General features: G+C 36.7%; 1 protein-coding gene across 1 annotated transcript in view; it reads left to right on the top strand.

The window, feature by feature from the left end:
* USH2A (usherin) overlaps positions 1-20792 on the top strand; it is a 372299-nt gene that overhangs the window by 220965 nt on the left and 130542 nt on the right. The window contains exons 38-39 of the mRNA XM_041426677.1: positions 14106-14256; positions 14427-14569. Coding sequence (XP_041282611.1) covers positions 14106-14256; positions 14427-14569 — 294 coding nt within the window. The remainder of the gene's footprint in view (positions 1-14105; positions 14257-14426; positions 14570-20792) is intronic.

The raw sequence follows: 20792 nt of genomic DNA, 5'->3' as shown, positions 1-20792 counted from the left end.
GGGGGGGGGGGGGGGGGGAAGAGCTCTCCTGCATCTCTGTCAATGACCCAGCTAATTACAGTGTCTGTAGCAAGCCGTGTAAATCAGCCATTCCATTTTCTTTTGGCTAGAAAGGTGATTTCATGGGCATATAAAGGTAGGATTCCAAAAGTGCTTGTGTGGGAAACTGGGAGTTTCTGGTCTGCTGAAACCGTAATTCTTTAATCTCTGCGATATTGAACTTACTGTCATTTTCATTAGAGCTACTTTCTTCTTTTATTCCCCTCTCCCAAGCTGTTCAGCACGCCTTTCAGTGAGCTCATACTGTGTCCATTCTTGATTTTGGGTGGGTGTTTTGCATGGCAAGAGACAAGAGAAGTCTTATTCCCGAACAGTTGTGTCTTCAAACTCTGGCAATGGGAGGCACAGAGGTGCCCTCTTTGCTGCTCTTTCCTAAATTGCAGCCAGTTGGGGCTCAACCTAACCCGCATATTATAAAGGTTGCTTTAAATTGAAGCTTAGTGTAAGTCCCTACTCATAAACCTGAGGAGTTTTACCAGCAGGCAATGACACTCCAACTGTGTCCTTTTCTTCTGATTGCCTCCTTCTCTTTGCCTTTGCACCCTGTGCTTTTGGGGCCGGGCAGATCTCCCATAGTTCCAGCTGTGGTCTTTCCACACTCCAGACACAAAGAACCTGCATGTATCAGTTCCTCAGCTGCTTTGTCTCTTCTAGATCAGCATGAAGCATCTGGGACAAGATCAAACCAGCAATTTTAGTTGCCTGGAAGAACGTGGATGTGTTTTTCTTGCTTAGGGAGAGCCAGATGAGACAGGGAGAACTGTGCTTCAGCTAATTGATCGTCTATAAGCAGGCAATTAACCTCACTGAAGAGGTCTCACTCAGGTCTTTCCAAAACCTTAGCCTTAGAATGAGATCCAGACTGTACTTAAGAGCTCTTAGAAGAAATCTGTACTAGGGAAGATGCCATGCTGAAAAACTACAGCTTGATTTACTTCAGAAATACAGAAGAATATATAAAAATGGGGGAAATAGGCTATTGTGAAATTTAGAGGTAGATAATTATTTAAAACTATTACCTGCTATCACATTAACCTATTTAGAGCAATTTCAATTGTACATGAAAAAGGACACAATTTAGAAGGAGTGTGCCAATTTAATATAATCTCAAGCTTATTCATTCTGGGGCTTTTTTTGCTTTTGATTTTTCTTTTCATTCTGAGCAAATCTGAACTATATTTTTTCAGTACTGTAACTGAAGTCAGCAATGCTTATGTGACAAGTTAGGCTCTGCTGAAGAAATTCTATAAAAAATGCTGTTGAAATTCCTGGTGACAACATACAGAAGACATTTGAAAAATCACACCATAAATTTTGTCTTTAGAACCATTTCCCAGATATATGTAAGTACTAGGAAACTGATCAATTTTTGTGTTACTTTGCTGCTGTGATTTGCACTGCTTTTCTAAAAAGCTCATGTTTTTATATTTTCTTTTTCTGACAACTCCTGCCCCTATAGGTTTTGGAATAAAATTTCATTTTCAGTAACTGTCAGCAAAGGCAAATACCTGTGAGTTTTTGTTTGTTCATAGGTTTGCTGGGTTTTTTTTGGTCACGTCATTCTAGATTTTCTGCACTTGAAGATTCTGCACATCTAGATTATGGAAGTTAACCTGGTGATCATAAAGCATTTCAGTGAAGTGGCAAGGTTTGAAGGCTTGACCCACTTTGCACAGTTCAGGAAGTTTTGAAGTTCCTCTGCCTGCAATGAATTCTACATCTCCAGTGAAGTTCTGTTACCCTGTTGCATATTTGTCATGTTTCCATATCAGGGAAAAAAGCTTAATGCGGGGGGAAAAAAATGAAAGGTTTTTTTAAAGATCTTGCTGAGGTTTAAATGTACAGGAAATCAAACATTGTGGAATTAAGGAAATTACATTAAGGAAATAAACATCATGGCCATAAAAGTGCTTTTGCAGTTTTTTTTTGCTGGAGTTAAAAATTACTCTTAGTATCTACATTTTGGGAGTTTTCTCTGTAGTTTGGAAAAGTATCTGAAATTGAATTAAAAATGTCTGAAGCTTTATATCTGAATTCATAAAACACTTTGCAGAAAATAAGTATTTTTCCTTCATATAGCTAATTATTTGTTCTGGTAGTGTTTTAAGTTTGACTTTTCACTACTTTTTTAGTGTAGCACTCCTCTTTCTCTTACATCTATGTTGTTAACTTTAGCTTAGTTGGCTGAGTACCTGAGGAGAAATAAGCTTCGCTATAAAGGCAGAAAAAGGGAGAGAATGTGGAAGTTGAGTGAAAATTAGTGACTAGTCACCACTTCTCCTCTAGTGCTCCTATAATGCAGTGTTGGTGTGTGCTACCCTCTTTCTTTCAACAAAGGCAGCTGTTCGAGTCTATAGGCCTTAAAGGTTGATTCCTGGAATTTGACAGCATTTTCCTCACTGTTCTTTTCTTTCTGAATGTTATTTTTGTGTGTGCATGCATGTGCAGGTGCATACACACAAAAATGTTTATGATATATCAGTATATGCATATTCATGTATAATGATTGATTTCTGTCTTTTTTAATCTTTGGATCTCTATGCAGATTATGCTTATTCCTCTGACAAAGAAATACTATGCTCTTAGATTAATTCCAGCTGAGTAAAATGAGAAAGGGAATTAATGTATTTCATGTTGCTGGGGGGATCTGTCCAGTATTGAATTATATTAATCCTTACTGTTTGTATACTGACCTGTTTACTTTGATGATTTTTACAAATGTATCTGCTAATTCAGATTTCCAGTAGGCTTCTCAGGTGACTGAATATAGGTATTCCCATTTTACAGACAGAGAGAGAGGCATGTGTTACCAACAGAAGGTAAAAGAAAATTTTTTATTCCTCCTTATGCTGGAAAGCATAATATACATGCCACAAAGCTTGTCAGCCTTTTTTCTTGTCTCTTAGCTTAGGCTGGGGGATTGCCTCTCTGTGAAAGGTGTCACCATAGTTTAATGCAGCCAATATTTATAGAGAAAATGCGTGCATTCAGGTTGACTGAGTTTAGATTATCTAAAAATTTCTAATAATATATATATATATATATGAAGAAAAGAAGTTGAATAACTGAAGAGATGGCTTTATACAAAGAAAAAAATACTTCTCTTTTCTCTATTTTTCTTTACATTGAAGTTATGAGCACTCTTACATACTAAGTGGCCTATTTGAGGGGGTTATTCTTAAGAAATTGATACTGCTGTCCAAAATACTCCACTGATGGCTGTAATCTGAATTAACCAGCTGTAAATTTTCTGTGTGGAGGATTTAGCCCTATGTTTGAAAAATGAAAAAAGGAGATGAAGTTTCCTGGCTCCTTACTTTTTGTAAAGAAAAATTGAAGATAATCTGTATTTTAGAGTGTAAGTATTGCCAAGATATTTTGTTTACTTCAGCCTGTGATGAATACTGCATGTATTTTGGGGTAAATGCTCTAAAATGTCTTGTGGCACAGCAGCCACAACACATTCAGCCTGTTTTGGGTTTGAATAAAGCACGATGGTGTTAAAATGACTTTTAATCAATTAGGCTACCTGATTTTGAACAAGATGACGGTAGTCAAGGTCTTTTCAGTAAAAATACTTGTGAGCAGATAATTTATTGTTGTATATTGACACACTATCACTAATTCCAGTGAATTTATGTGTTCTTCAGTATTATCTAAGGAAATGAAGCCCAGAGATAATTAATATAAATGGTTTATTTGTTAAAAGTGTCTAGAACAGGACATTAACTGATGGGTAGCTACTTAATAATGCTTATATGAACATTCCTATGTGGATAGCTTGGCTATAAAAGGTTGTAATCCTTTTACCCTATTAATCAGAGAAGTCAGCTGTATATTTTGAACAGATTATTTCTGTGTGGGAATAGTCTTGCCTGAATTGATTTTTGTTCACCCTAAATATTAAATATTTTGCTTCAGTATATATCACCTAGATCATATTTCTGTCAATTGCAATGCTGTATTTAGTGGGGATCTGTGATGGGTTAAAAACAGTCAGGGATTTTTGCCACAGTTAGTTGCAATGGAGGCATTACCTTTCATATTCTTTCATAGCTTTTCTTTCTTAGAACATTGACTGAAAAAAAGGGAGATCTGGATCCAGTTGCTGGGCAGTGTATTAATTTCTGGGTTCTTAAGCAGGCAATGCAGAATACTGTCCACCTATCCTGTTGAAACTCTGCTGTTGGGTGTAGAGGGAAATGTCATTTACTAAGTGTCATCAGCCCCACACTACTGCTGTTGTAGTGTGGGGCTGATGACACTTCCCAGGCAGGGGTGAGGGAGTGTGCACAGCAGCAATGCAGGGCAAGAGGAGAAGGTGCTGAGTTCTGTGGCTCATGGCTCTGAATGTATGTTGTTCATCAGTGCTGATGCTCAGCATAAGCATCAGGATGTGATCCTATTGCTATTTTCTAATACAGCTTAATTTATTGATACTGCAGCTCTTGGACTGCACCATAACCTGAAGTAACATCCATAGCATTGCAGTTGGCATTTCGAGCAGTGATAAGAATTCTTGTTTGCTCTGTAAATGTGGTGGTTCAGATTTGTCAGCCTTGGCCTCGTATGTTACATAAGAGAATAATACACAGTGTTTTGTTGTTATTTTTCCTAATTATATCAGTTTTATTTCCAGAACTAAAATTTTGATTCTTCTCTATTCCATTGTGCTGATTACACCCCTGAGAGTTTTACACGTTGATCAATGGCAGGGTTTGGTTATGTAGGAAAAAACACCCCATACTAGCAATGATGACAGATACAATTAAATTAATTCTTTGCTATCACCTTTGATGTACACAGATTTTCCTCATTAATATTGATGGACTTCACAGTCACAAGCACATGTTGGGGGTGGGGGGGAGAAAGCCCCTGAATGTTGTATTTTGCTTTTTGTGGAACTGACTATATCCCTTTATGTTTAAATGTAAGGAAAGCTGCTGACAGTTTTGATATATTAAATTATAACTGAGAACTAATTCAAGGATCAAAGATGCTCTTTGGGAGACATCACTTTACTGGTAGGAAAAATCATTACCTTTTTTCCAAGTCTCATGTATTTGTACTGTATGTCTTGGAAATATCATTCCCTACAGTTTCTGAATCTTGATGTTTAATTTAACGCAAAGGTCTTTGAGCAGCACAGTGGGAGGGGGGCTTCTGTTGGTGAAACCTCGTAGAAGGAAATTGAAATGTACATGTTTTTTCTCATTTATCAAAGAAGTGCAAAAATCTAAACTGACATTTTATATCAAATGAATTATGAACTGTGTACCTCGTACCTAAGGGAACAACAGCTAAATTAGACTTTTGTTAAAAAGAGGCAGAGAGAATAAAAATAGGCTTTTAATAAAATATACAGTCATTTTGGGGATTTTTTCTGAATCTGACATATACTATACTTTGCAGAAGAAAACTAGAGAATATAGGCTACTTCAAAGTCTATATACTATCCATAGAGTGAATTGAGAAGCAGGTTAAGATGACACACAAACCATAGTTTTTACTTAATAGATATTGTTACTTTGATGTTTTTGTTTTCAGCCTTGTCCAACTCAGGTGAACAGGAAAAGTTAATATGCTTTTTAATAGTGTGAAGATTGGAGCAAAGTAGTATATTCTTGAGGAGGGGTTGCTAGGGGATTTTGTCATTAGTTAGGTTTTTTTAAACTTCCATTTGTGAGAATGTGGTTGCTACTGAAATAGACTTCCAGGGAGCAAAATTTTACAAGGCACTTGATGGAACCTTAAAAAGTCAATTTTCAAAGAGTTGGGCACTCGGTATTCTAGTGGCATGACTTCTACTGTCTTGAGGTGAACAACATTTCTTGCAAACAAAGACAGGACTCCCAGTCTGTAAAGTTAGAGTTTTTGGCTCATTTTGACACTGAGTCATAGTCTTATTTTGATTACCATATATATAATAAAGAATTAAGTAGTAGCTGTGAACAAAAGCCAGCTCTGTGTTGCCTTGATTACTCGGAGCAGAATCTTTAGAATCTCTTTTCCTCCTCTTTCTGCAAGTAAGGAAAGAATTTGTGAGATGGAAATCTGTTCTGGCTGCAGTTGTTTCATTGCCAAAAGGTAGTCCAGTGACCTGGATCTCACAGATACCTGTAGGATATTCAAGATATAATAAGACTGCACCACCCACTGTGTGTAGTGGCTCCCTAACACCAGCTAATCTGTCATCTTGTCAGATCCATTTTCTATTTATGGGCACTCTCAAGCTTGGTTTCCATCAGAAATTGTAGTATTTTACCCCATTCATTATGTACCGCAGAGAAATTTATGGATTAAAAATAACTACAGGTAATCCTATTGCAGAGCTAATTTATTTGCAGCCCTGTTCTTCATTCTGTACATACAGGGATATGTAAACTGAGGCGTCTGTCAAAATGCACATCAGCTGGTAGCAATGAGGGTGCTCTGTTCTTTAACAGGGTGGTCTGTTCTTTAGCATCCATATTTCAGGAGTGCAGTATGAAGAGACTTCTGATTTAATGAGACTTCTTATTTAGTAAGAGCATTCACATGTTTTCCAGTATCCCATTTTCTTTACCATTCAGTTGAGGTTGATCTATTTTCTTAGTTTCTTTTTGCCACTTTGGATGGAGATACAGAGTCATAGAATCATTTAGGTTGGAAAAGATCTTTAAGGTCATCAACCAACCATTAACCTAATATGACAAGATCCACCACTAATCCGTGTCCCTAAGCACCACATCTGCACACCTTTTAAAGACCTCCAGGGATGGTGACTCCACCTCTTCCCTGGGCAGTCTGTTCCAATGCTTGACAACCCTGTATAGCTAATAATAATTTGCAGAAGCCATTTCCAGAAGTCCACTTGTTCAAGTAGAATGGTGCTTTCTGGTTTTGGATATCTGGTGTTATTCTTTTCCTTCAGTCATAGAATAAATCAATATTAAAATTAATTTTTAAGAGATTATGCTTCAGAACAATGTATATGTTTCTTGTAGCATAACCACCTTTGTGCCTTTTCCTTTTTCTTTCATCTTTCTCTTCTTCTATGGTATTAGAATCCCCTTCAAAGAATTATTAGGCTGAAAAGGAGTTAATTGGGAAATCAACTCATACTGTCTTCTTTCCTCAAAATTATAAGTTATCTCATTTTCAGTAAGCATTTGCTTAGTCTGATGGAGATTTAAAAACTTTTTTGCAGAAGTTTAATCTCATTGCCGTGTGTCCTGTTTCCCAGGACACACATTTCTGTGTATCCTGGGAAACATTCTCTATCTTTGCAAAACTTCTGCAAAGTTGAAGATTCTAATGTGTCTAGCCTTACTGTTCTTTTAACTGCATAGGTTTAAACTTTCTTCCCTGGGCTTTTCCTAACCATGAGTGATAAAATTTGGGGGGATTTTTGTTGCTTTTGGGGAGTCTCTGGACTTCCAGAACTATCTAAGAACTGTTTAGTTTCAAACAAGAAGCTACAAGCTTAAAAGCCACCCTGTAATACTCTGAAATTCTGGCATCCACATTAAGGAAGATAATTTAGCCAAGAGTCTCCTCACCAGCAATCAGCAGAGATGTTTCCATCAGTGTGGAAGGTACCATGCCTGCCTCTGGTTATATCTCTCTGATGCCAGATACTAATTATAAAGAAAGCTGTAAGATTTTGAAGATGATGTCAAATTCTTTCATCTTTTTCCTTTGAAAAAACAAACCAACCTAAACCGAAAACTGCAAAACAACCAACTACAAAAAAGTCCAATAATAATAATTGCAATCCAAAAAAATCTCCTGAACTTAATTGCTAAAGCTACTTCATGCAGGAAGCTGAAGTTGTTGCATGATGGTAGACAGGATCTTATTCCCACTGCTCTTGCCACATCTGTCCCCCTAAGTTAAAACAGGCAGATCTGATAGTTTCTTAAAGCTGTTTTACAGACATATTTTGTTTTCCAGTAGCCAGAATCACAGTTAACCATCAAGAGCTGTTCATTTAATTGTATTTTCTGTCTGATTTTGTAATACCATTCCTCATGGTTTTTCTTCATAGTATTTAAAAAAAAAATTTTGTTATATGGCAGTTATTGGCTTGCCATCCTTTTAAACAGTCCTTTTGAATAATTGGTTTTACTGGACAGTTATAAATTCTAGCCAATGTCCTTATTACAGGTATTAAAATCATTAATCATTCAGCTAATTGCTTATTGGCATTCTTTTGTAGCTTTTAGAGTTTAGTAAAGTTCTTGCTGAGTAAGATGGACAAACTTTCACCTAACATGAAGAAGGAAGGCAGGTTACTTCTTATGGAAAGGTGAGGTGACAAATCTATAAGACATTTTTATAGTGTTGACCTCAGTGAAATCTAACATTTAGGAAAGGAGCATCTCTTACATGTATTTCCACTTGAGACCTATGCCCAGGTTGCAGGTGTTGAGATTGTACATGAAGAAAAATTCATTAAAAGGAGGGGAAGGTCTGACTCTGATTATTTTATTTTTGGGTTTGGTAGTATTTTTTAGGTTTTTTGTTTGTTTGGTTGTTGTTTGTTTATTTCTGGAACAATATTAATGAGGAATAAGTAAGCCTGCTTTAGGATTTCAAAAGACAATTGTCTTAAACTTTAGGTGTACAGGTCATGGAGTAAAGCCCAAGTTGATTTTTAGAGCCCTACTAAAATTATGCTCTGCTGTTAGGAATACCAAACAGTGAAAGTGCAGAAAAATCCACAGTTAGAGCTTACATTCTCAATCCAGATAAAGATAAATTTTAGATTTTTTTCAAATATCTTATTTTTCTGAATGATGTTGTACCATACAGGTAACATTAAGGATTGATGCTAAAATGCTCTTCTGAATAGATTTACAAAAGCATTTCTTTTCAAATGAAATTACTATTACAGCAGAAAGCAGAGGTATAAAATAGGATAGATCATGAAGAGAGAGCAAGGTATTTCTGTACCCTGTCTATATTATACTTCTGAAAAAGTATTTTCTTTCTGAAAAGAAAATTTCACTAACATGAGGTGTGAACAAGTTTGGACTTACTCTTAAGTTTACAAAGGCTTGAAGCTACTTCTTTATATCTCTCAAATTGCTTTTTGCCAAACACAGCATCCTTTCTTCCCAAGATAAATGTGCCAGAAAGGGGATAGCAAGAGGGCCACCATGAACCTTTCACATTTCATGTTTCAAAGTGCGGGGATGTCCGTTGAATATGGGTGTGTTGTCCTTGGTATATGTATTGTTAGCTGGAGCTATATCTATAGCTGTAAACATCCAGCAGTGAAATGATAAAATTAGAAGGAAAATCCAGAAATGTTTTGTACGTTCTCTAGTTATCGAGAGTGGGAGATATATCATGGTCGCAAATATATATTAAATGAAAAAATCAAGAACAACTCTTTTATTCAGTATATGCTGAGAGGGAAAAACAATGGGGAAGGAGTTAAAAACCAAACCAGAGTAAACTTCAGTGAACCTGTGAAGATAAGAAACAAAAAAAAGCAATCTACTGCTTTGCCAAGAGATAAAGGTTTATAAAAACCTTTTTTATAAAACACATGCTGAAGTTGAGAATTATGGGGCGTGCAATGACTGGAATTATTTGGACTGAGCAAACCAATAGATAACAGGCATACCTGAGAAAATCAGAAGAAACAAATGTCAAAGTGCAAAACATATTGCCATAAAAAGTGCCATAATAAGATGATCTCAGTGTGGGCACCTAAAATAGGAAATTAATCAGGAGTACCTAAACAAGCACTACAAGAAGATAAAGAAATGGGGTTTGTGAATTGAACCTGGAAAAGAGGAAGAGTAGTCATGACAGAGCAAGACACTCATCTAAAGGCAGTCTGAGTGGAACATTTCCTTGCTGTTTTGGTGCAAACACTGGAGAAACTATTTTCCTTCTCCCCTGTAATTAAATCCCTGTAGTTATCATTTGCATCCATGTTTATGAAATATATTTTGCTAAGATACAAATGCAAAATATTTTATATATGCAGATGTGACAGCTTATAGAGTTACATATTCATAGCTCCAAAATCTTCTAGGTGCCTATCTGGAGACATTAAGGATACATAGGGGTCAGTGTATCTGATCACTGTTAAAAAGGGTGACACTTCAAAGTCGGTATGAGTTTGTACCAGTTTTATAGATGTGTAATCGAGCTCTGCTTTTCTTCTGGCTTTTCTTCGTCTCATGAAAGGAGACATTTTTATAATTAAGTAATCATTTATTGTCCTAATAGTAGTTAATCTTTTGATAGTCCTGTTCAAAGTCGTCTACTTTCAGAAAATTTACATTTCAGATAAATCCTTATGATAAATATAATGAATACCTCTCAGAAAACAAAATAAGCTTTCAACATGGAATAAACATTTAAGCACAATCATTTCACAAAATGATTGCTGTCCTAAAATAAACAAATATTTACAAAGCTGACTATTTTTGCACGTGTTATTTAAGATAAAGAAATTGAGGCAAAAAGTTGAAACACTTTTCAAAGGCTGCTTAGCACATTACTGGCTGAAGAGGGGTCAGATCTTTCTCAATCCATCTGCATGTACCTGAGTATTTGGAATACAATATATCATTGTCATCTTGAAACAGTCTTCAGTTTTTATTGTTTTGTGGAACTGTTTATTAATTATTTGATTAGAATTGACATCTGATTAAATATTTTATTCTGCCTTTGTAGTCTCTTGATATACAAAGCATGACTTTCTGCCCTGCTAAGTGAGGATTTACTGGGCTAGATGTTGATTCAGTAGGTTGCAAGTGGAGTGCTTGCCCCCTGAGGGTCATATTAAAGCTCGAGGGGAGATTTTTGAGCAACACTGCATCTTAAAGACGATCTATCAAGCTGATAGATACATGGCTCTTCTGTTGAGAAATTCACAGTAGAATTATTGCTTGTTGCCAGTTATTACTTGGGTAGTGAGGAGTCTCTTGGGGATATGGATTGGATAAAAAGGGTTAAGCTGGGGGAAATGTTACACTGAAGACCTTGGTGATGAGGAATGCTTGAAATAGTCAGAGGATGTTTTGTGTGCAAATTAGAATTACCATTTTGGGGGGTAAGTGCTCTGCCATTTTAATGAGCAAATCGTGATTAGTTTAATAGAGCACCTTTCTCATTATGACTCAGCAGAGACTTGACAATTTATTTGCTGTACCCTCCTGCCCCCCTGCCCCATTCCTTTGGAGAACACTCACTAGTACATTGCTGAGGAAATTCTCTATGGGCTACAGGAAGCCATTCAGATAAATACAGTTGTTGTATATTGAAACATGTTGGTTTGAAAGTAGTGGGCTTAGCTTGTTCTACAAGACTTAGGTTCAGACGACTTTCACAGTAGAGATTTGTCCAAATTTTCTGCTCTTCCGTATGCCGTGCTTTTGTTGGTAGAAGAGATTTGAACATTTAGCTGAGATTACCTATGCCATTAAAATAACATCCAGACTGTGGAATTGTTATTGACATTTAAACAGCTACATCTTTGTTTTTTTGATGAACATTCCTGTAGTGCTACAATGACCACCTCTATAGGTACATAAAGCTTAATCTGAGCTTTTACTTTGTAGATCTCAGAGAGCTTTACAAAGGAGGATCAGTATTATTATCTCCACGTAACAGACTGGTAAATGAAAGACAAAGTGAAGTCATGTGTCCTGACAGAGCTGCAAGTAAATTTAACGCTTTTGCCTCCTCAGTGAGTTGCCTCACACTGTCCCCTCAATAATGTGAACTTTGACTTCGTGGCCAAATTACTAGGTCGGCTAATTAGATTAATTTTTAGATGTAGCTTTTTTTGCTGTGTAGAATTTCTGTGTGAACTCTAAAAACTGGTGTATTTTAATCTGCAGACAGTTTCATTTCAAATGAGGTAGTACCCAGCTTTGAAGGAATATTGACTCTTTCTGTTGGCGTCAGCTTAGAAAAACACTTAAAAACCCTGTACTAAAAATTTTTACTTTCATTGCATCATCTTTCTTATGCTATCTCAGTTTGACTTCAGGAATCACCTTATAAAGGATGCCAAAATAATACGTGATTATCTGAGAGTACTGTACTTTACATCCATAAGTTTTAAAATCTTTTATTGCACAACTTAAACCCAACTTTGCTTATGTTACTGCTAAACAGAACAATGTTATGTCAGGTGAATAAATGTGTTCTCCATTTTACTGTGAGAGTGAATGTCATGTGCAGAGACATTTGGTGTGCAAATGTTTGTTTTTGATGGCTCAGCTGGAGGAATATTGGAGCTATTTAAATTAAGCCAGCCACCTTCTTCCCTCTGAGGTGAAGTGCTCATTATTGGCCTTGAAGGTGTTGGCATGGGATTTGCAGACCATGAATTACATAAATCTCAGAGATCTTCTGGATTTGGAAATAGGAGGATGTTCAGGTTTATTTGGGATTTACTGGAGCCTTTTTCCCTAGATGTAGATAACAGCAGCAGGAATGAGCATCCAAACACAGGCTGTCTCAAGCCCCCATATTATATGTTTTCTTTTTCACAGTGACAGAGAGGAGCAGAAGGGAATGAGGGAAGCTGGAGGTTCTGTTCTGCTTCATCTTATCCTGAAAAAAACAGGAGGGTTGTAGGGCTAGGGGCCAACTATCAGAAGTACCTGATAACTCCAGTACCCCAGAAGCCAGGTTTTAGTAAAAATTTTGTATGAGAACTGACAGACCTTGAAATTAATGTAATGGGAGGACCTTTCTTAGGTTGGAGCGGGACATGTTTTGTGCCTTTCCCTGTAATACAGTTTGGATCTAGAGATGAAAAATGTTGAAGTGTCCCAGATATAAGTATAATCAGAGTAAAAATATCAGATGCTAGTTCACATATCTGTTAATGTATATATCAGTATAAATAAAAACTATTATATGTGACTGATGTCTTTCTTTTGTAGAGTTGATGCATCCTTTCACTTGTCTCAGAGAGAGAATGACTCAGACAGTGTACCACAAAGTCTGTTTCTTCCCTCTTAGTAACCACCTCATACACAGGTGGTAAATGAAAATCATAAAGCTTACTGTAAATTACTGTTTGCTCATCTTAAAACTTGCAGCTTAGGCCCTGAGGCTTACAACTACTCTTTAAGTTAGAGATCTGTGAGACTGGTTTTTCTTCAGTAGAGACAAGAAGAAAATAACAGCAATGAAAAAGAATTCCTGTTGGAAAGACCAAAGGAAAAAAAGCAAATTATAACTACTGAACCATGAAAAGCAAAACTATTATACAAGAGTTTAAATTACAAAGGCAGTAACTTTCCAGTGTTTTAACTCTAGAAAAGAGCTACAGAGATATGGCTACAGATGTGTTGCATGTAAAAGTTACAGATGTGTTTAAATACAGAAAGTTTCTTCAACAGATTGTTTTCTTGTTAAAGAAAAAGGAAAGCCATAAACTCACAGGTGTAAATTGTCATAGTTCTTTTTACTGCATGCAGTGAAATTTGCAGCAATGAAAGGTCATTTGTGGTATCATTACTGACACATTTTGATCTGCAGTTCCTTGGACTTCATAAAAATTAATTTCCTTAACAAAACAGTGGGCTACAGACTGAGACTTCAGTGAATCTATTTTGCTTTCTACCTAAAGATGTTCTTCATGTAAAATTTCTTCTGTTTTCTTTTAAAATTAATAATAAATTTGTAAGGGTGAGAAGGTATCTGAATGACAAAAAGTCTGATCAGTTTTACTCATGCTGGGTAACATTTCTGTGAGCATTTCTGTAGCTTCTCAGGGTGGCAGAGCTGGGCACAGGGAGAAATAGATAATATTTGAACAGGTGGTAGAAAATATGTTGCTTCTGAATTACTTTTGGTGTTTAGAGGTTTGCTTTTAGCAAGATAATAGTCACATATTGGAAAGAAGAAAATTAAGAATCAGCATTGTTCAGTAGTGAAAATGTTAAACTAAATGGACCGTGTTAACATTACTGTTGATCCTGAGGAACAGTTTTTCCAGTGTATGGAGCATTCTGTTTCCACACGGCATATGTTCTCCATGGTTTTCTCTGCTCTAATTCATCCATGTTTTTCAACAGCTCCAGATGGCGTGATGCCTCCAAGGCTTTCATCTGCCACTCCGACCAGTCTTCAGGTTGTCTGGTCTGCACCAGTTCGCAACAACGCCCCGGGCACGCCCAGCTACCGACTCCAGATGCGGCGGCGGCGTTCTGCTGGTGACATTTTAGAGTATGCAGAGCACAGCAAGACCACCATCCACCACTGAGCAAGAAAAGTCCCCTTCCCTTGAGCACAGCTCACCTTTAGGGTGGCTGGTCTTTTTACAAGACGTAATGTTTTAGTCTTCCTTGATGTGCTGGGATGTGTTCTGAAGTAACTCATGCTGTTTTTCTTTGCAGTTTGCTTCCCAGCCCTACTGCTTCCTTACAGCACAGGATCAGAGACCTGCAGCCCTACACTGAGTATGAGATGAGAGTGGTTGCTTCCAATGGTTATGGCAATGCTTATAGCAACTGGACTTCAATGACTACAGCAGAAGACAGTAAGCAGTCAGATCTTATTTAGCTCCCTTTAGCAGAAAATATAAGTAACAGTCTAGCTGCCATTGTACTTAATTTGTTTAAGTTGTCTAGCTCAGTTATACAGCAGTAATGTATTTGCTTCCCTAGTATTAACTTGAAGTAAAAACTCCTAAAGGATCAAGGATCTCTTGTCTTACATATTAATTTAAAAATATGGATATTTACATACATATTTTGTGAACGCAGTATCTTATTTCTGTAGAAAATATCCCTCCAGCAATATATGGTTAGTTTAAGATACACTGGTAAGTACAGCTTTGTCAGTGGTGTTCCTTTATATTCAGGGACTTGATTCTGATTTCAGTCATATCAGAGAAAATAAGTTGAAGTTAATAGTATATGACAGTTGTCTTATCTCTGTGTTGAGAATACTCAAGCTACTACAGAACTTTTCATTCCCAGTGATCTTTGTTAATTCAAAGTAGTGGCCTACTGGTCTGAAATTTGGTTTGTCATTGTCAATCCCATCACTTTCATTGTTAATAGTTCTGTGTTCTCCAGACTCACTCCCCACAATTTTTTCAACAGTCCCTTTATTTAGCAACCAGCTGTCAGAGTATAGGTACAGCCAGTTAGCTGACAGGATAGGATTTTGCACCTGATTCAGTATGTAAGCAAAAACATATGACAAAATTTGAGCTTGTTGTTTGTAATGAAAATAGAAAACACACATTTTCCTGCTTTTTTTTTTAAAGTAACTTAGCTGTTAGCTTTCTTGTACAAGGTAGGAGCATATCTAACACCGGCAAATATTCAGTGTTGGTGACTCACCTTGATTTTAGTCCCTTCTCTAAATGGTCAGCTGTCTATGTTGAGAAAACATTGAGCAGAAAATGTTTTTTACCCACAATTTTAAAACATTTTGTCTTTGAAGCTGAGCAAATGATTCACAACAGAAATTTATCTGATAAATTCATTTAAGCTCCAAAGGTACTAATACTTCTATGAACATACTACCTATAAGTAAACATAAGTTCTGAGCTTGGTTTTTAAAGCTGTGTTATCTACCTGTAGCAATTGTTGCTGAGATTCAGTTATTTCTGTACATTGTTTGCTAACAAAAGTGGATACGATGCTATTGAACTTGTCTGCATTCATAGTCAGAATGCAACCAGTCTCCTAAGACTATTTTGTTCAAATTGCAGAGTTATTTAGCTCTGGTCTGATAGTTCACGTAGTGTTTCTTTTCACATACAGGGAGGACAGAAGTACATTTCAAAGGCATCACTTGTTACTGATATAAAAATTATTTTTGTGCTAAGTAGTAGGTGCACAATTTTAAAATTCTCTTTGAGGAGTTAGGGGTAGGGTGGAAAACCTACACAGGAGATTCAACAGTATCCAACAGCCCTTGTCATTTAAAAAAACCAGCCAACTTTCACTGGTGACAGAGGACTGCAGTGTCATTGTGGAGAGCTGCCATCTGTGAAAGGATATTCAGCTGAATTGCTTAAGACTGAATTATTGTCATTTGGTCTAAGCAATATTTTTGTCAAGGTTTCAACATGATTCTTATGAAACCATCTATACTGACAGTTTGTTGCAGAAGTACACTTAATTCCTGGCCCCGCTAGCCAATAGACTTTGACTATTTAAAGTACAATTTAATAGTGGAAATTTCCCATATCTCTTACTCTGTTGAGCTAGATGTGTATCTACATGTTCTTATTGAATTTTATTCTGTAAATATACGTCTTTTTTCTCTCACCAAAGCATAAAGTATCTGTAGGCATAAAATATATGCCTGTATGTGTCTGTGTGCCCATATACTTGCCAGCAATAGATGTGAATCAACACATCCACTTTTAAAGTCAGTAGAACTCCAGTAATACAAGTTGATGATTTCACAGTATATCTGTGTATTATATTTTATATATGATAAATATGTGGTAAAATAGGAGGATATTGGGAATCATTAAGGGAAAATTAGCAAATGCTGCTATAAAAATATGTTGTATCTGACAATGGATTGTCTTAATATACAGATTAGTAGGTTTGGGGTATTTTTTATTGCAAGAAAACATGCAGTAAAGAATTTTCAAATACTTCCATTTACATGATTGTGACACTAGTAACTGATCCATGCATTTTTTAAAGTCTAACCTGCCCATGCCAGATAACAAAAATATACATAACTATAAATATTTTAAAACCTGCTAAACATGCATTAATAAAAGATGTTTGTTCCAGTGATCTTGATAAGTATAGCATCAGACTATTTACTGCCAGAATATCTGCAGATAGAAATATTTGATGAAGTTTCTGAATTAGAGTTTGCTTTCAGTAACTTGAATGTAAATTTCTGATAGCTCTCTTCCAATCAGTATAAAAGCCACTGAACTGAGAGGTCATTATGTACCATTGAACTGAGAACAGAATCTCTTACATTGTATTCAGAAATAAAACTAGACCTTCTAGATATAATAAAGGAGATACAAGTTAGGTTTTCCCTTTAGCTATGGGGAGCCTTTGAGCTCTCTGGAATTTGCAAAGACATTGGTTACAGTTACTTGAAGCTGCCCCAATGGCAGCTTCTGGGTTCCTGTGGTGTAGATTTAGGACTTGTAAAATTATATTGTCTGATATATTGTTCAGAGAGATATCTCCCAAATGAAAGAGGTGCTTTTTCTAGTGCTTGAGAAAACACACCATAACTTGGACAAGTTCTAAGATAGTAATATTTCTACTTTAAAGAAAAGCTTCCTGTTATGTCATTAGCTTTTGAACACCCCCAGAACCTGTCTGCAGCCCAGTGAGTTGCATACAGCAGAACATCTCCATCACCAGCACATTCTCTGCCGTGGCAACATTTTGGTTGTGTGGGTCAGTGTACAACTCCAGTATGAAGAGCTCTTACTAAAGCCCTTTTAAAAGTGTCTGGCTTGCACTGGTTGGAAAAGAAGATTTTGCAAGTTACCTAGCAGGTAGTCCAATTTTTTATTTTTTATTTCTTACATAAGTGACTTCAAGTCCATCTCTTTTATACATAATGAAGTTATAGGCCAGCCCAATGTTTCTTCACAGTAAGTAAGGGCAAAAGCACACAGTAGTCACTGGAGATCATTATGTATTGAAGTTGCTGGAGATAAAAAAGCAATTATAAAATAATTTAAAAAAAAGAGCTCCTGCAATGTATCAGCTGAGCTACTTCTTGTCAAATCAGGGAAGCATTGTTCCTGTCATAGAGAGTGCTATGGTGTTCCTGTCTGACATGTTTTGGTTCCGGGATGAAAAGCCCCAGTCTGTGGGGATATCTCATCACAAACTTCTTCATGAGGGGAAGAGGAGGGTCAGGCACTGGTCTCTGCTCTGTGGTGACCAGTGACAGGATCCAAGGGAATGGCCTGAAGCTGTGTCAGGGGTGGTTTACATTGGGTATTAGAAAAAAGTTCTTCTCTCAAAGGGTGGTTGGACACAGAAACAAGTTTCCCAGGGAAGTGTTCACAGCCCAAGCCTGACAGAGTTCAGGAAGTGTTTGGACACCATTCTCAAGCACATGGTGTGACTCCTGGGAATATCCTGTGCAGTGTCAGGAGTTGTGCTTTGATGATCCTGGTGGGTCCCTTCCAACTCAAGATATTCTATGATTCTGTGATTCTCCTAAATCTTCCTTACTTAGACAGTGAAGAGAGACAAGCAGAACAGGAGGGTAAATAATGCAGTTTGCCACCTTTGGAATCTCCTGCTTTCTCTGCTAATGGTATTTGTTGTCTGAGAAGACAGGTCTCCTACTTTAGCTATGTAAGTTAGGTCTATGAAATTGAGGTATATAAACTAATCCATAAATAGTTGATGTGAATGTGTTCACATGAGCTCAAGAAAGAAAAATGGAAATTGAAGCAAGAGAAGACAAAACCTGGTGAGGTGACAAAGGGAAGAGAAATCATGTGAAATACCTGACAGGACGAATAGCAAAAGGACAGAGCAAATTAAGCTGATGTAGTAGTGGCACGTATGATAAGATGATCATATGATATATAGTGAAAACTGCCCATGCATGCCTACAGATTAGGAATTAGAACTTTGAGTGGTAGAACTGAAGTTCTGGAACCAATGTACATTTGGAGCAGTAGAGGGCAACAAGTCTTAATACTCTGAAGACAGCTCTTAATACATATTTGAAGGGGTTCATATGGATTGCATGTCATTGCATGAACAGCTTAATGACTTTTGAGCTCTGTGATCTCATGTGATAAAAGATTCCTGTGGTCCCTTATTCCCAGAGCTACACAATTTGGGTTTGCTGCTGGGTACAGTCAGCAGTACAAAAAAGACACCACATTCTGTTAATACGTATAATTTCATTGTCCCTGTTTCTAAAAAGAGTAAATGATTCAAGAGTAAAAGGCACAGAATTTTTATTCTGCTTAGTGAGAGAGTTTGCCAGCAAATCAGGTATTTCTCATTAGCTTTAAAGGGCATCAATCCACGTACATGTCTTAGTATATTAAATGTAAATGTAATTTCCTCCCAAAAAATACAACCATAATAGTATAACTCCTTGTTTTCCAAGTCTCGCAGTAAGTAAACAAATGTATTGTTTTAGTCAGGGAATTAAAAAATATTAATGACAGGTTTGTGCCTTTAATTTAAATCAAGTCTGAACTTTTGAAGCAGATGAGCGAAGTAGTCTACCATAAAAGATAATTTCATTTGCCAAAATGAAACTACCTTCTAGTATTAATACTGCAATGAAATGGTTTGAAATATGAACTAAGAATCTTAAGGACAAAGATGCCCACTGTTCCACCTTCAGTAGTTACTTCTATAAACAATTACATCCGTGTAAAAAGCTTTATGATTTTATTTTCACCATTGACAGGTTGGGCTGTGCAGCTGTCAGACTTTGCAGTCTTCCCTCCAGTGACAACCACACTGACAACATGTTATACTCCACATTGATTTTACAGTTAAGGAGCTGATTGTGATATATAGGGATTTTAAGAATTCAGCTGAGAGGATGACTTTTGCCTTTTATCATTCCATTAAAATTTTATAACCATCTTTTTCATGTCATTTCATCCATGAATTCTTTCTTTAGAAAGTGATAGCTACTGCTGTGAGCATAACTTTTTTCATGTTCAGAGCTTTTTATTGTATTAGCAAACTATCCCAATTATAGTTAATACTCATGTTTTACATAATTGTGGTGACCCTTTCAACCAAGCAGTAGTGTGCTAGTTGATTTGTACATAGAATTAGATGATTCTGCTTGCCATTTAAAAAGAAGCTGCACTGAATGAGAGTTGGGGACCAGGATTTAATGCTTTCCCATCCAGTGGGGCCAATTAAGCATCTCTCAAACGTCTTGTTTGAACTCAGAAAGTCTTAAAAGTCTCTCTTTTAAAAGGGCAGTAGGGAATGTGTGGGTAGGTATGCTAGCTACCAAAATACGCTTTTTTGAGGGGAAGGGGAGGGACTAGGGGGACCCAAAGCTGAAGTTTGACAGCTCCTCCTGTACATTACAGATTGTCCTTAAGGAATAAGTCTGAACTTGTGGGGCGTTGAAGCTCAGGTTCAACTAATTACCATGAATGTTTCACCTGTAATGCCTGCAACTTATTCAGTAGGAGTATAAAGGCTTAGCTGTTCCCTTACAGCAAACTGCTTGAATATTGGGGGGCTTTTCTGTTATGTTTTTTTTTTCTCCCTCCTGCAGATGGTCACAGTGCAATAGCTTATGAGATACAATTTGATGAAATGCAAATTTGTAGTTCAGTGGTAAATATTGTATTTCAGCTCCTTTCCCCCACTAAACTAGAATTTGCAGCAACTGATTTTCAAGGTCTTTAATTCCAAATTCTCCTCCTTCCCTTCCACCCCAGAAAAAAAAAATCAGTTTACAGAATATAAATCTAATTCAGATTTACACTTCCACCTCTCCATCTTTCAGTGAGGTCTAAATAATGGACCAAATTTTGTTCCAACTTACGACCTAATTGATTTTACCCAGGAGTACATGCAAATAGAATTTAATTACTCTTTACAACAGATCATCTTTTGTACTTGCAGATTCAGAGATCTAAATTAATCCTAGTGTGCACAAGCATTAAATACAGAACTCCATTCTTATTATCACTGTGAGTAGAGCAGGATATGTGATATGGTTGAGCTTTATGGAGTTGCTTTGTGATGCATCATATAATAAAAGAAAAAACTGTGTTACTTTTCAAATTTAAAAGC

This window comes from Onychostruthus taczanowskii, unplaced genomic scaffold, assembly GCF_017590055.1.
Source record: "Onychostruthus taczanowskii isolate IOZ18803 unplaced genomic scaffold, ASM1759005v1 scaffold93, whole genome shotgun sequence".
Lineage (NCBI taxonomy): Eukaryota > Metazoa > Chordata > Aves > Passeriformes > Passeridae > Onychostruthus > Onychostruthus taczanowskii.
The sequence above is the reverse complement of the archived record's forward strand: the minus strand, read 5'-3'. Positions and strand labels throughout refer to the sequence as shown.